General features: G+C 40.6%; 2 protein-coding genes across 5 annotated transcripts in view; one reads left to right on the forward strand and one right to left on the reverse strand.

Moving 5' to 3' along the window:
* Positions 1-7,626, forward strand: part of LOC121879662 (axin-1-like) — a 29,009-nt gene extending 21,383 nt beyond the window's left edge. For 3 of the 4 annotated variants that reach the window (XM_042386349.1, XM_042386352.1, XM_042386350.1), the window contains 5 exons: positions 1,977-2,123; positions 3,563-3,862; positions 4,327-4,535; positions 5,684-5,948; positions 6,662-7,626. In XM_042386349.1, the coding sequence (XP_042242283.1) occupies positions 1,977-2,123; positions 3,563-3,862; positions 4,327-4,535; positions 5,684-5,948; positions 6,662-6,782 (1,042 nt within the window). In that variant the 3' untranslated portion in view covers positions 6,783-7,626. The remainder of the gene's footprint in view (positions 1-1,976; positions 2,124-3,562; positions 3,863-4,326; positions 4,536-5,683; positions 5,949-6,661) is intronic. The other variant, XM_042386351.1, reaches the window with a different exon arrangement.
* Positions 7,627-11,564: 3,938 nt separating this feature from the next.
* Positions 11,565-15,805, reverse strand: LOC121879735 (putative lipoyltransferase 2, mitochondrial). Its single transcript, XM_042386502.1, has 5 exons — positions 15,664-15,805; positions 14,258-14,871; positions 13,834-14,011; positions 13,306-13,421; positions 11,565-13,073 (listed from the first exon to the last, which is right to left on the reverse strand). Exons 2-5 carry the CDS (start codon positions 14,421-14,423, stop codon positions 12,835-12,837), a joined length of 699 nt encoding a protein of 232 aa, XP_042242436.1. The 5' UTR covers positions 14,424-14,871; positions 15,664-15,805; the 3' UTR covers positions 11,565-12,834.

The raw sequence follows: 15,805 nt of genomic DNA on the forward strand, positions 1-15,805 counted from the left end.
TACAGTACAGTAAGTCTTTATACAGTACAGTAAGTCTTTAAACAGTACAGTGAGTCTTTAAACAGTACAGTGATTCATACTACAGTAAAACATGACAGTTACAGTGAGTCTTTAAACATTACAGGGAGTCTTTATACAGTACAGTGAAACTTTGTACAGTACAGTGAACCAGACTACAGTAAAACCTGACAAAGTTACAGTGAATCTTCCTACAGTATCTATTGCAGGACCAGTGTTATTTTGGATACTGATTTATATACAGTATAATTGTAAATATAACTCATACCAATGTGCTTTATATACTTTAAGTTCTGTACCTATTGCTTATACAGTTAACTGGATGCATAGATGGACTTTCAGGTGTTGAATACGGCACATCATCAACGCTTATGACTTATGCAGCATGAATCGTCTCCAAAAGAATTATGCAATACTAATGAATGTTGTTTCATTCTTGTATAACTAAATGATGGTTACAGGTTAGGTTAGATTAGGTAAGGTTAGTGTGAGGTAACATAGGACTGGAGGAAACTGCAGCGGACCTATTGGCGCATACTGGGCAGTCCCATTTATGATCTTATTTTCTAAATTGTCAGCAATAGATTGATCAGTGTTTAAAATTTACCCTAATTTTTACCTAATAATTTCTTCCGACACTTTTCGTGATATAAGATAATTTTTATAAGTTTATTTTGGGGGATATTATTTACATCTAAGTCTTCACCAGAGATAATTAAAGGTCTTTGGTACGATGGATCTCAGGTATGGTAAACATGTAACCGCTTTCGGGCCCTGAGTTCGCTGTGTGTAAATATGTAAATAGCTTTTTTTACTGTTATTATTTTGTTGTTTTGCAGAGGGATTTAATGTTGGTTTAAGTCTGTGTATTTAATGGCTAGAAATTAATGCTTTAGGCTATGGATACTTGTGGGAAGAAAATGATATAACAGGAACTTTTATGCTTTCTGAGTTATTTATTTTTTAGTTCCTCCCTTTTTTTTGGTTAATTTACGCTGGTGTTTGCTTTATGTGGGTTGCTTTACGTGTCAGGTCTGCGTACACCGTCGCTCTATAATACTCAATGGGTGTGGGTCAGTGAGGGGGGTGGGGAGGTGTGGGCTAGTGAAGGGGGTGGGGAGGTGTGGGGGGTGTGGGAGGTGGGCTAGTGAAGGGGTGGGGAGGTGTGGGCTAGTGAAGGGGGTGGGAGGTGTGGGCTAATGAAGGGGGTGGGGGTGTTTGTAGCAGTATTATCATCAGTATAGCAGAGATAGTACAGTACTGTATTAGAATGATCCCTGTGTTGAATTATCTATCATGCTCAAACGCCCCCAAAAAATAAACAAATGCCTTACACTATAGACGGCAGGAATTCTCTCTGGTTTCCAGCGTGTGTTGGTTACGTCGTGTTAGTTACCGAGAGGAACAGATTAATAGGGTAATGATAATATTTAACATAAGGCGCCGTACAAGTTACTTAAGGTGGTGCCGGGTTGAAATACTTAAGGGGAGGGCGAGTTACTTGTGTTAGTTACTGCAAGGAACAGTAACAGTAATTAAAGCAATGCACCGTACAAGCTATTTAAGGTGGTGATGTTGGGTTCAGATACATAATGGTAAGGCCAGTTACTTTGCGTCAGGTTAGGTATTTCGAGGAATGAAATGGTGGAGAATTGTTAAAACAAGATGGTGGTTATTGTCACAGGGCAGTTAGAGGTGTATGATAGTGTCGGGTGAGGCTGGCATGGGCATGATAACATTCAATGTTTTATTTCCCTATGTATCACTTGTTTCATATTATTTTCATTTTTCTACATTCCATTGTTTGTTTCTTATTCCATTATATGTTTCTTTTATTCTGTTGTCTTCTTTTGATTTTATCTCTGTATTTCACTCCGCTGTTCTGTCGTCACCCTCGCCGACACCAGTGCCATGTTAGTCACCGAGTGAATGGCACTTCGGTGTGTGTCCATTTTCAGAGTAACGTCGTGGCTCCTGGAGAGTGATAAGTTTTGTGGGAGTGTGAGCTCGTCTAGTGTTTACCCCGAGCCCGAGTGGGACCCGTGGCTGCCAGGGAACCGTTCGGCGCACACGGCTGCCGGGGCCACCTCTCCCGGAACCCTGAGGTGACTAACTCCTCCCTAATACCTCGACACTAACCCCCCTCCCTCCTCCCTCACTGCTCGCCTCCACCACACTGTATAGTAGTCTCTCTGTTTATCTCTATACATCTGTCTGAACATCTGTATCTGTCTGTACTTATGTAATATCACTCTCTCTCCTCGGTCCTCTCTCCATTAACACTAACCGGTGAAAGATATATTTTTCGTGTAGATTAGAACAGGTTTTTATATTATTATTATTAATTCGGGGCAGTCCCTAAGGGGTTGTGGTTCAGAAATAGGTATTCACTATTTACTTTGGGTGCTGCTAAAATTCTTCAGTCACTGGTAAATTCAGGTCAAAGTGACTCCAGAAAGGTTTAGATTTAGTCTCTGGGAGGAAGTATTGGCCTCTTACTTCACACTGCTTTCTTAATACTTAGGAACTGCCCTATTGGTTCATTTTGCTTATTGTCTTGTCAGTAGAGACTGCCGTGTTGAACAAGTGTTAATGTGAGTAATGCTGGTAATGTCAGTACTGTACCTCTGTGTTGCAACATACTGCCTCATGTCAAAATGTCTCTAACACATTATTATTAACAGTTATCAAATTAATGTCTCTGCTGCCACAGTATTGCCAAGTTAGTAATACTAATATGGTCCCCTAGTGTACAGTAGTGGGTAAGTAAGTCTAGTGGTGATATTTAACACAGCATAAAATATTGTTAATCTCAGGAAGCTGCACAACTCCAAGGTAAATACAGCCTCTATGTTCTTGTCTTGGATATGTCTATATTTTTGTCTCGTTTCTTAAGTTACCTGATTTTGTGATAATGAATCCAGCACTGTCCAGATCTGTGCACTATAGGTCTATCAGTACATGTAGTAAGTAGGTTAAGTCCTCTGTTTTAAAGTTGATCTTGATAAAACATGGAAGAATTTTTTCATCATTTAGGTAAGATCTGAGATAGGAATACTATGACCTTGTGTGACCTCTCTAGTGACCAAAGTACAGTATTGAAAATATTCACGTTGACACAAAATTATTATTATTATTAAATTCACGTGGAAACAAATTTTTAATACTATTAATATTACAATTTGTTTCCACAGTACATTAGTTTCCCCATCAACAAACATGTGATCAGACTAATGTATTTGTACCTCCAGTATATAGAGAAATTGTCTTTAATAAACCATAGTTCATAAAAGGTCCAAATAGGTAGGTTATGTTAGGTCAGGAACCATCAGCTGCTCGCTTACCTCAGTGGTGTGAAGTCATAGTTTATTATAGGTTAGTACTGTAAAGGACCATGATAACTGCTCTACCATCCTGTGGGTTAAAGTTATGGTAGGAAGTATGGGATAGAGATATGGTGTGGAATAATATGGGATAAAGTTATGGTAAGGAGGCAGTAATGTGGGTTAGAGTTAGTTAGTTAGACAGCATTCTGATTTTATAGACGCAGTAATAGCAGCGGTGGCCGGAGGAGCGGTAGTGGCGTCAGTGTGGGCGGCACGGGCACCAGCGGCAGTAACACGAGCATCGGGGGCAGCGGGAGCATGGCCGGTGGGCGGTCAGGGTCGCTCGAGAGAGGAGGAGGAGGGGGAGTGTGGGTGGGCTCATCAGGCATGGAACGGGAGGTGCTAGGAGGCGGTCACCCTGCCCACGTCGCTCACCTCTCCCACCCATCGTCTCATGCGTCCCAGGCGGTGCATCAGCCACATCCCTCCCACCCTGATGATGGCAAGAGGAGGAGCAGGTAAGGATGCTCTATCATACCTGGAAGAAGTTATTAATTAACATTCAACCTTTCACCACCACCCTGACCACCACCATCTCCACCACCATCATCATCCATTCTCTCGAGTTAGCTGTTGTAGACACTCTTATTGATAACACTTAAATTTTACATGTGTAAGTTTGGTCTCTCTCTCCATCAGTTTATTCACTCTCCCAGCTTTAATTGAACCAGTAGACCTGTTCCTTCTTGTTATTAATTTGTAATCAATAATTGTCTATCCAACGGTCTACATGTCCACTCCTGCATCCATCATCTTCACCAGATTATCTTTAACACTACCATAATATGTTAAGTATTTATATACTTGTATGTCATCTTATATTGAACAAATACACCATGACATATTAGTGGTAAACTGTAATACCACAAGGGAGGATGACCAGCACTGAATCAACTTGTGGTGTGTCTGTGTGTGTCCTCAGGGGTGGTGGAAGTCACGGCTCCAGTCGGTCAGCGGGTCACAGCTCAAGCCACAGTTCTGGTCACAGTCGGGGACACTCGGACGGCGGGAGTGGACGAGGCCCCGGTCACGGAGACGCTGCGTCCTCCTCGGTTCCCGGCGGCTCCGGCTCAAACGGTTCTACACTCAGAAGACAGAGACCTTCCAGACACTCGCAGCCGACGCCTCCAGGTTAGCGGCAGTCACTCGAGCCTTTGTTTTGCATGTCCCGCGTGCATGTACGGCACCAACCACCAGCGGCTTTTTACCAGCTTACGTCTCTATTGCATCTCTACACCCGACCTAACCAAACCACATGATTTAATTGGCATATAAGTAACATTGATCTCTCAGTAAATGTAAAGTCATTCCTCTAATACCATAAATGCATTCCCCAAAAGTACCGTATTAAGGAGGAGTTACTTGACATATACAACCTTTATAACAGTCTTAAATGTATGGAGAGTGTTGACCAAGATCCCAGGTAACTTCACAAATTGATACCTTCACTCAAGGAAGGAATTAGATAATGCCAATATAAATATTTACCTCTGTTTAATACTACTGGTCTTCTCGTGTAACCTCTTTTCTGCTTCTTTCTATTACTTGCCAAGGTTGGGATTCTCAAAGGTCCTTATGATAATAATCTCCCTTGAGGAATAAGAAAACAATACATCTAATTGGGGTTTAAAGTCCCAGTGTAGTTTGGATGTAATTTTTATGGACATTTATGGGGAAACTTTAACTTGGGAACCTTATTGAATCTTGACCCGAGTTTGTCCCCCCATAGTAGTGTGAGCCCTGATGGATATAGTCCCAGGGTTATCTGGCCAGACAAGTGTAAACCTTAATCTGTGTTAGTTTCTGTTTTTATAATAATTTGTTAATCCCTCTTTCCCACATTTTAATTCTGACTTTAAAAAATCTTTCTGCCTCTTATTGCATGACATTTGTATTCTGCTTCATCAAGAATCACTTGCTTATATATTTTTTTTTGCCTTGCTTATGCTGGTTTTGTGTATATGTGTGTGTGTTTGTAGATATATTTATGTGTACATGGTTATTGCAATGTGTATGTGTGTTGATAAAGGTTTGATTGTACAGTACTTTTTATTGTATAAGTGTTAAATGAATGTGAGCTTTCAAAAGTGTGTGTGTGTGTTTTGGTTGGATGGATGCACTTTTATTTTACATAAATGTATATTGCAGTGTTCTTCTACCTGCAGATGTGTTTGTCTTTGCATGTGTGTGTGTGGGGGATGCCTCCTCCTTGTGTGTGTTTGTTTGCACTTGAGTACTGTATGGTCACATTATTAATGTATGGCACCAACCACTCGCAGGGGTGCTGTGTGAGAGTGGCGGCAGCAGCAGCGGAGGCAGCGGTGGTGGCGGCAGCTATGCAGGTGCTGGAGGGGCGGCTGGTGGCGGGGGCTCGGGTCTGAGCGGGAGCACGGGGGGCGGCTCCTCGGTAACAAGTGCGGGAGAGAGTACCACTATTGTTTATAGCTTTCACGACGATGCTGTGCCGTTTGTTACGCGGGTCCCCACTCGCCCGGTCACGTTGAAGCGCTTCAAACAGCATCTCCCTAAGAAAGGAAACTACAGGTGGGTACAGCCCTGCCATCTGGCTCTTTGGAGCAAAAGTTTGATCTTGTTGAAATATCTCAATACTGTACTGTGCTTCATATAATTTGTTCTTTAAGGTGAAATGAAACAAACCTTTATAATATTTTATGCAATGTTTCCTTATTTCTGTTCAGTATTTAGGCTTTTATGAAATATTGCTAGAATAAAATTGTCATTTTTCTATTTTGTGAAGAAATAGTCTTACAGAATGAGTTAAGTCACAACCCATTTTATTACAATAGGATTTTTCTATACAGTACTTGTTATTTTTTCTTGTTAGTGGTAACTCCTCGTGCCAACACTGATAATGGCTAAACCATTAGTGTGTTTTCCCCTAAGTAAAAGGACATTTTGATCAATTGAAATATCTTAAGAGTTGTTACAACTTTGAGACATGTGCTCTGGTGTACAGTAGATCATTTCTTTTGTGGTTTTAAAGCCACAAGATGCTTAAATACCATTACTGTACATATTTTTAACATTACCACATCCCCAACCTTCTAGTGAGGGTTGTGTTATAAACCACAGTTTCCTGTGATACAAGATGGTTAGTTACAGGTGCTACTTTAGGTTATGAGGAAGGGCTCACAGTTACTTGTTTGTTTTCTTAAAGTAATGATTTGAATTATTGTCTCCTTATATTAGAGAGATGTGTATGTAGAACCTTGATAACTTTCATATTAATATTTCAGATTCTTCTTCAAGAAGCAGTGCGAAGAGTTCGGAGTGATCCAGGAGGAGATCACCGACGACTCGGAGATCCTCCCACTTTTTGATGGCAAAATATTTGCACAGATAAGAAAGGCGGACTAATGAGTGTTGATATACTGTACTGAGGAGACTATAGTGTGTGTGGACATGGTCACCAAGTGGTTTATCTAGCAGAGGATATCTGTTGTGGCGGCGGCGGTGACTCGGATGCCTCCCTCTAAATAAAATTCCTCTGCCCGACTCTTGGTGACGCGAAGTGAGGCAGAGACGAAGCGTGACGGACAATTTTGGCATCGATATCCCCGGTGGAGGAGTAGAAAATGGTCTGGCCGAAGGACGGACGGAAGTGAAGCGAGTCCGCCGGGGAGACTCGCCGGACCGCGGGATCTTGAGCCGTGCGGTCCGGCGGTGATGGAGCCTTGGAGCAGATAGGCTTAATTTCTTACCTCAATTTAGAAATAAAGTGAGAGAGATGTATAACGTGTGAAGGTGTGGCCAGGAGCCGTGTGAGACACTCGCAGGATCCACGTGCCGGCGGACGCTCGTCGTCGTCAGAACTTGCTACCACGTCTCTTGACTCGCTACACGTCTGCCCACTACTCCGTCAAGTAACACGCTATACTGTACTGCTGCTATTCACAAAATAAAGCCAAAACATAGTAGTGACTGTGGCAGCGTCAAGTACTCATGGCAAGAAATTTGTTATTTTACTTGTTGGTAAGTAATACATGATGCTTTAGCAGGTTGTCTTGTATCAAGTACAGTACATAATGTTTGTTGAATTTGATGTTATTATTACAGGCTCTCAGTTGTATACATACCATAGTGTAGTGCTCACAGTGAGTGTGACTTATGGGGTAACTGACAGTCAGTCATGTGTCTAAATTCACAACATCAAGTTCACAAACATTGTTAATATTAATTTAATAAATTTTAAAAACTAAAATCCATTGGATAAATGAAAGTGTTTTTAAGGCCTAAGTTATGAATGTTGTTAAATACTGATATTAACACCCTAATATTGATTTAGTTGAAGTATGTTATACAGTACTGTATGATTATTACAATGTGTAAAATTATGAAAGGTTGATAATATAGAATCTGGGAGAGATGTTACATTATTAATCAAGTTAAGTAAAGTTCAGGGATTTATATTTTCTGCCAAGTTGAGTTGAAGTAGAAATATGTAGTGGTGTACATATTGTAAGATGCCAGTGTCAAACTAGTCAAGAAGCAGCTGGTAGCAAGAACTTGCGGAGGCACGCGGGCGAGGACCGCCGTAGCCAGGACCTGTGATACGCTCACACTAAGCCTTTATTGGCAACTCTTTTATCTTTGGTGCTACTAGCGTAGAGGCTGCGAGGGTCGTATAGTGCAGCTCACACACACGGCAGTTTACACGCTCAATAGCCAAGACTCACCGGTTTACTCTGGGTCGGAGAGCATTATATGCCCCCGGTGGTACCCACATAGTTTACGCGGCAGTTTACGCGCTCCACGGTCGAGATTCGCCAGTTTACTCTCGGCGTTCGACGGAGAGCACGAAACGCCCCCTGCGGTACCCGCATAGTTTACGGCTGTATACAAACAAGCTTACAGAGAGCGATATACACCCCCACAGCTTCTACTCACCATCCACTTATAATGGGAGTATAATTAATCATATCCAATGTTATGTGCTAATTCAACCTCAGCCATGTGGGGTTGTATTTTTTTTCTTATGATTAGCTGTACTGTACATGAATTTGTTGAGTATGTACAAAGTGTGGTGTGCGGCAGGTGACGCTGGAGTTGAGGAGGCGTGGATCTTGTTACCACCTGGCCCGAGCGGTGCCTCTTCACATATAATAATTCTTGTTATGTTTATTATTTTTTTTTACTTTTTTTTATTTTTTATTTTTATTTTTTACCCATTTTGTTGATGTCTCAGGTATTGTCTTCTCCTTTTCTAGACTATTTACATATAATGTTAATATTTTCAGTGTAATTAAATTAATTTGATGTTGTCTAAAACTATTTGTTTGTGGCGAAGTTCCGTTTACCGGGACGAGGGCGTTTGTTATGCTCTCGTTATTCACCTTCTCACCCCATTACCTTAAGGATGAATATTATGGCCGCTGGGACGTGCCTTTGGTCGAGGGAATATAATAACAACATTGGATTAAAGAATGTGCGTGTTTAAAAGTCGAGGACGTGCATTCTGAGCTGCGGACGTATAATACTCGAGGTCTAGGGGCGATGACATTTTCTCCAGGCCAGAGGTAGACGTCCACGGTCGGGGTGCACGTGCTTGACTGGCGGTCTTTGTCCCTTGCATGGGCGTCCTTCTGGGTTGAACAAAATTTTCGAGACGGTGTTTTTTTTTAGGGTATTGGGTGTTGTAGTATGGGGGGGGAGTCGTCTGCCTGCTGTGAGAACCATTACTTTATGAGTGAAGCTGACCATTATCTCACACTTCATACATGCAGCTGACCATTACTACCACCACCACACTTCATACTGCAGCTGACCATTACTACCACCACCACCACCACACTTCATACTGCAGCTGACCATTACTACCACCACCACACTTCATACTGCAGCTGACCATTACTACCACCCACCACACTTCATACTGCAGCTGACCATTACTACCACCACACTTCATACTGCAGCTGACCGTTACTACCATCACCACCACACTTCATACTGCAGCTGACCGTTACTACCACCATACACTGCAGCTGACCATTACTACCACCACCACCACACTTCATACTGCGCTGACCATGCTACCACCACCACCACTCTTCATTCTGCAGCTGACCATTACTACCACCACCACACACTTCATACTGCAGCTGACCGTTACTACCACCACCACCACACTTCATACTGCAGCTGACCATTGCTACCACCACCACCACACTTCATATTGCAGCTGACCATTACTACCACCACCACACTTCATACTGCAGCTGACCGTTACTTCACCACATTTCATACTACAGCGGACCATTGCTACCACCACCACCACACACTTCATACTGCAGCTGACCGTTACTTCCACCACATTTCATACTGACCATTGCTACCACCACCACCACACTTCATACTGCAGCTGACCGTTACTATCACCACCACCACACTTCATACTGCAGCTGACCATTACTACCACCATCACACTTCATACATTACAAACACGGAGTAAATAATTTTATTCCTCTCATAAATCTATATAATTCCATTTAAACATTATTATAGTGTTGATCATATTCACCCAACTTAACCTAACATAACACAACCTAAACTAACCAACCCAACACAACCAAACCTAAACACACAACTCAACCCAACACAACCAAACCTAAACACACAACACAAACCAAACACAAAACAACCCAACACAACCAAACCTAACTCAACACAACCCAAACACACAACACAACACAGTCCTCAACATTTGACCTCTGATTCTAACATTGTAAACATATCTAATTAAATCTCACATTCGCCCCGATATTTTTTGTAAGAATATCTAACTAAATTTTACTTCATCTCTTTTTCTGCATTTATTCTTTATTCACACATGCATTTATCACTCCTGGGCAATACAGTGTAGACAGCCTCCCCCAAATCCTCCCAAAGAGTCTAGACAGCCTCCTAAAATTCTCCCACTGAGTCTAGACAGCCTCCTAAAATTCTCCCACTGAGTCTAGACAGCCTCCTAAAATTCTCCCACTGAGTCTAGACAGCCTCCCCAAATTCTCCCAATGAGTCGGGTACAAGATGTCTTTCCTCAGCGTGTACGTTGAAGCCGGCGCTTACACGAGTCTACATGATGACGTGATGCTGACGTTGACCTCCCCAGGACGTAGTGTGTTAGAGCTTTACTTAGTATCTACCGCGATTCACTAAGGGCTAAGCCTACACAGAAACTGGCCCATTCACTGAGCTCGGCCTGTTTTTGACGTCCTCGCCGACCATCGCAGTTCGTACGTGTTGATTGGTCGTTGGTTTCTTAGAATTGTATCGTTCTGTTGGTAAATTGGCTTTTCTTTTTTCAGTGTTAATTATTGTTATTTATTGCCAAAAAATTTTTTGGGCCAAAATCCATCAGTAGTCAACAGCTATTCTACTGCCATCAGCTGTAATGATCACCAAGGACTTTATATAATGGACAGAGCTCAGTCAGTAGGCCAATTGTCCTGCCTTTCAGTAAGCACAATTTTTGTTTAAATTTTTTATATATTTATCATTGTTGCATTGGTTATATAGTATAATTGTTTTCATAATCTAAATAAATTTGACTGGCGTACAGTTTATGCAGACGGGTCGCATAAGCGTCGGAAATAGCTAGACGGAAGGAAAACATTGCCCGACAATAGAACTCTGGTCCCGGCAGACGGACTTCTCGACGTTACTTTTGGAGCTGCCATATTCTTTAAGAGGGGGCTTCTCCCCTCCCCTCGTGAAGGTCGACTCTTTCACAGAGGCAGGATCTTTGTTGTGCGAGTAGCTACAGCTGTACGGCTAACGGCATCAGTCTCACAGTGAAAGATTTGCCTACTCTGTACATACGATTTTTTAAATAAACTCATTTTGTAACCTGTACTTATTTCTCCTCTTTTATCATTCAATCAGGAGCGGATATGTTGCCTAGGAAGTTGAATAGGAAAAACTGCATGGAAAGTTGCCTACATTAACCCATTTTAGCAGCAGATATTAAGAGTGTTTACTTACCTCGGCTCTCAATCACTGACATAGGATCAGGTCACAAGTTAGGAAGATTATGGTGGAGGATCACATGAGGGTAAGTCTTAGATCTGCTGTATGTAGACCTGTATATAACTGTAGTGTACATTGTTTACACTTCATACCAGAGGGTTAGAAACAGTCAAATATACAGAACTATTTATTTAATAGTTATTCAAATTATATACAACTTGTACAACTAACAATATTTACAGACTACAATCCTTACATATCACCTTAAATCACAAATGAGCAACCTTTCACGTCGCTCGGTGTCACTAGACATTTTTTAGGTAGTTGAAACATTTTAATCATCATCAGCCATCGTTAGGTAGTCGACCATTCACATTAAAGAAACCATAACAAAATAAAGTTTCCTGCTATGATATGTGTACTGGCTATAGTACTGTGTGCTTTAATGCAGTTTACCAAATGCAGTCTCTCCTTGACTTACCACATATTTGACTTACAATGGCCCTGTTTCCTCCTCTGCTTCATCCAATTAATGTAGTCTCCATTCTTGATGAAAAAATTATTGAGGCTCCGTGTGCATTCAGCTGACTACATTAAAGGTAAGTGCACAGTAACACATTTTTCATAATTGATTACTTTTACTGTTCTGTATTTCATTTTAGAATTTCTACATTATTTTCGCCTTTTTGACTTACGACCTGGTCGTCAGGACGGAACCCCGTCATGAGTCGAGGAGAGACTGTATACTGAAAACTGGCTTGTGAAATTGTCAAAAAAATACCCCAATACTTTATCAAAGTATTTGAGAACAAAATAAAAAAAATTAATTCACAAAAATACAGAAGAATCACTCTGGAGAATCTTAGTACAATCTATATATTAACGTGCAGAGATAATGACCCAGTACAAAGAAGGCACAACACTGTATTAGAATAAGTGGGTGAATGTGATTTTGTGTGTATGTGGGTGAATGTGTGTACTGGCTCATATGTGTATGGATAGAAGTTAATGAATAGATTTGAGTGAGGTGGATGTGTAATGTAACTGTTCAGAGCTAAGATGGTGACTGGGTATTGGTTTAGTCCTGCACAGATGCAGACAGTTTAGGCATGTGGAGAGAATGGACAACAGCAACTGGATCAAAAGGTGCATGTCTGAATACAGAGAGGAGGTGAGCCAGAGGTAGGCCAAGAATGACATAGGAAAGGGAACCTGACAAGAGATTGCAAGGGACAACAAACACCGTCTTTACTTAAATAGACACTTCAGAAACCTCTTTGTGCCCACTTTGAACCTATGAATTGGCCCAGAGCACTGTAGTTTGTGTTCTTGTATAACTAACTTATCAAATTCACCATGCTCTATATTTAGAATACAATAACTAAACACTGTATTAACTAACCCATGAATAATTGAAATAAATCTTGGTAACAAACAACTCTGGTTAACCTACACCAATGTCTCTGTCATCAGCGGGAACAACTTTACACTCGAACACTTCAGAGAAAGCTTTTAGAAAATGAGGCTCCACTTCGTCTATCGTTACGTCCCGGTTCAGTTCCTTGCTGATGCTCGTTATGCCTTTGTCGGGAATCCCACAAGGTACGATGTGCTCATACCACCGTAAGTCTGTGTTGCAGTTCAACGCTAAACCGTGAGTCGTTACGTGACGGCCCTGAATACCTGAAAGTGACAATAAAGATTAGCTACCTCAGTTTATTTTACCTAATGATTAAACACCCTAACATTACCTGGGGATTAGGTTAAGTTAAATTAAGCTGGGGTGTCTAATCTTCAGGTAATCCAATAAACCGCTACAAATTACAGGGGTACCAATCAATTCTGAAAGTTCTATACACACTATTTATTTTCCATAAAGTCCAAAGCAAAAAAAAATACAATACAAGTCACTCACCCAGAGCACATATTTTATTGTCACCAACCCAGACTCCAGTGTGGGGGGACGTGTGGGAGTTGATGCCTAGCCAACGTAAGGTGCGTATGACTGTCCGCTCTAGTGCACACACGTACCTGACGAATTAAAGTAGTACAGTAATTAGGAAAATACATAAGAAATAATCGGCTGATTCAACTATCATCTAGACGAGTTTATATCGAGTCCACTGTAGATTCGAAACCATAGATTAAACACCCTAAGCTACTTTAGGAGGTTAGGTTAAAGTGTTTAATCATCAGGTGAAATAAACTAGTGTCTAATAATCTTGACATGATCCCAGTTATTTCCTGAACAAAATCTTCCTTTAACCAATACTAAAAAAATAAATAACTTTAAATAATTCCTAAACATTGAAAAGGTAAAGAAAAATCAATAAATATAAAATAAACAATGAAAATATTAGTTACCAGTATGTCATAATTCATATAAAAAAATTATTACACTTCTATAATAAGTTAACGGAAGTACAGTACAAGACTCCCTTACCACTTCATACCCGAACTGAAGGACCTGAGGTGTAAGATTGGGTATGCCATCAGCTGGCCTGGTCCGTGGAAGGTTATGAGACCCCCGCGGTTTGTACGGTGAAAGTCTGCGCCCATTGACCTCAACTGGGTTTCCAATTCCTCGGTGTATTCAGTTTGGCGGATACCGATTGTGTACACTGGGTGGAAAAAGGGGATCGTGTGTAGATTCGCAACCTCAGTTTATTTCACTTTATTAAATACCCTAATCCTAACCTAACTAACTTAATATTAACCCAACTTAACTAAATTTGACTTTCTACTAACTTAACCTTAATACTACTCAAACCTACCCAAACTTAACGTAATGCTTACTTATTGCTGACTAAATGATTCATAAAAAGTCCCCAATTTTACTAATTACTTAAACCACATAGTGTCCTTACCCGGATGGTGTTCCACAAGGAGAAGCGTGTGTCCTGGTTCCTTCCCGGTTTTCATGTTGTTGCGCACTTTTTCCGCAACATTTTTCTGGTAGTCCCACGCAGGCAAGTACCGCATACGCCCCAGTTTGCTTACGTACACAATTCTGCTTGCCATTCTGCTTGCCATTTTGAAGACTAGTTTGGTAGACTTGTCAAAAATATATTAATTTGTCACAGTCATTTGAGCACCTTTCTTGTATAGTTTTGACCCTGTATAAATGTCTGACTTAAACATAAATCACAAGTATAGTCCACTGAGACATATACAGTATGTCTCAATTCTTAAAAAGTTAATGTATGATATGAATTTTTATGAACAAGATCACTTTTTCACTTTTGGTAATGACCCATACTAGTGACATAAGGGTCTTGCATCATCTTCAGCTTCCTCCACCCTTGCCGAATTAGGTGTTCCACGCGGAGGATTTCTGTCTTGGGAAGCATTGCATTCTTGCGAAATTCATGCTGCACGTTGCCGTAGAATCCAGGCTTCTTCTCGGCCGCTCGAAGACATTGTTTATATAAGCGAAGAACCTCGAGTTGTACCTTACTGTGACGAGGCATTATGTCTGAGACTAAAAACAAAGAACGTTAAGCCGCAGGTAAATGATCTCCTCAAAATGCTACACTAAATGATGGTTTATCTGAATGTTAGGTCAAGGTATAGTGTTCGAGTCAGTTTGTTCACGTTGGATCACCTGAAGATTAGCTCCCCATTTCACCTGAAGTTTAACTATACCAATGCTAACCTAACATGAAGATGAACATAACTTAACATAATCTAACCTACATAACCCTAATTTAACCTAAACTAACCTACATGACATTAATTTAACATAATCTAACCTACATAACATTAATTTCACTTAACCTACATAACCCTAATTTAACATAAACTAACCTACATAACATTAATTTAACCTAACCTAATCTACATAACTCTAATTTAACATAACGTTACAACACTAATCCTAACCTAACCCCCAGGTAACATAATGGTGTTTAATCATCACGTGAGGTAAACTAGGGGCTAACTTCAGGTAGTCCTACACATCTGTCGTCCATAGCCAATATTTACAATTAAATCATTTTTCTCCTACAGTATTTACCATAGGATCAGAAATCGATTGCGAAAAAGGCATAAAACAGGCAAAATACACCATTAATTCTCGTAAATTTACCTTAACGATGATAATGGGCAGCCCTTAATGGACCTTTAGCAAGATAACTTATCCATTAACGATAAATATATGGATATAAATCAATTAATAACATAACCACTCATTATAATAATGAGAATTACTTAAATTGATACTCATTCAAGCCATATATTTCATTGACATACATTACACAGACATAAATATCACCTTTCACTGAATAACATCCTTCGTTTTCAGTCCATTTTGTGATTTGTTTAATAGATAAAAGTTTAAATGGAATAATGCACGACTTTTTTGGTCACTATACGAAGGTGTCGTAACACCTGTGTTGTGATGTGACGTCATTGAC

The sequence above is a fragment of the Homarus americanus genome, unplaced genomic scaffold (assembly GCF_018991925.1).
Source record: "Homarus americanus isolate GMGI-L3 unplaced genomic scaffold, GMGI_Hamer_2.0 scaffold42643, whole genome shotgun sequence".
Taxonomy (NCBI): domain Eukaryota; kingdom Metazoa; phylum Arthropoda; class Malacostraca; order Decapoda; family Nephropidae; genus Homarus; species Homarus americanus.

What these genes read in the sequence shown, in the direction of transcription:
- LOC121879735 (XM_042386502.1), bottom strand. Translation starts at nt 14,423, where the DNA reads ATGGCAAGCAGAATGGCAAGCAGAATTGTGTACGTAAGCAAACTGGGG. An exon ending in TTCAGTTCGGGTATGAAGTG is followed by an intron (nt 13,422 to 13,833) that starts GTAAGGGAGTCT and finishes TTAATTCGTCAG; the next exon opens with GTACGTGTGTGCACTAGAGC. An exon ending in CAATAAAATATGTGCTCTGG is followed by an intron (nt 13,074 to 13,305) that starts GTGAGTGACTTG and finishes TGTCACTTTCAG; the next exon opens with GTATTCAGGGCCGTCACGTA.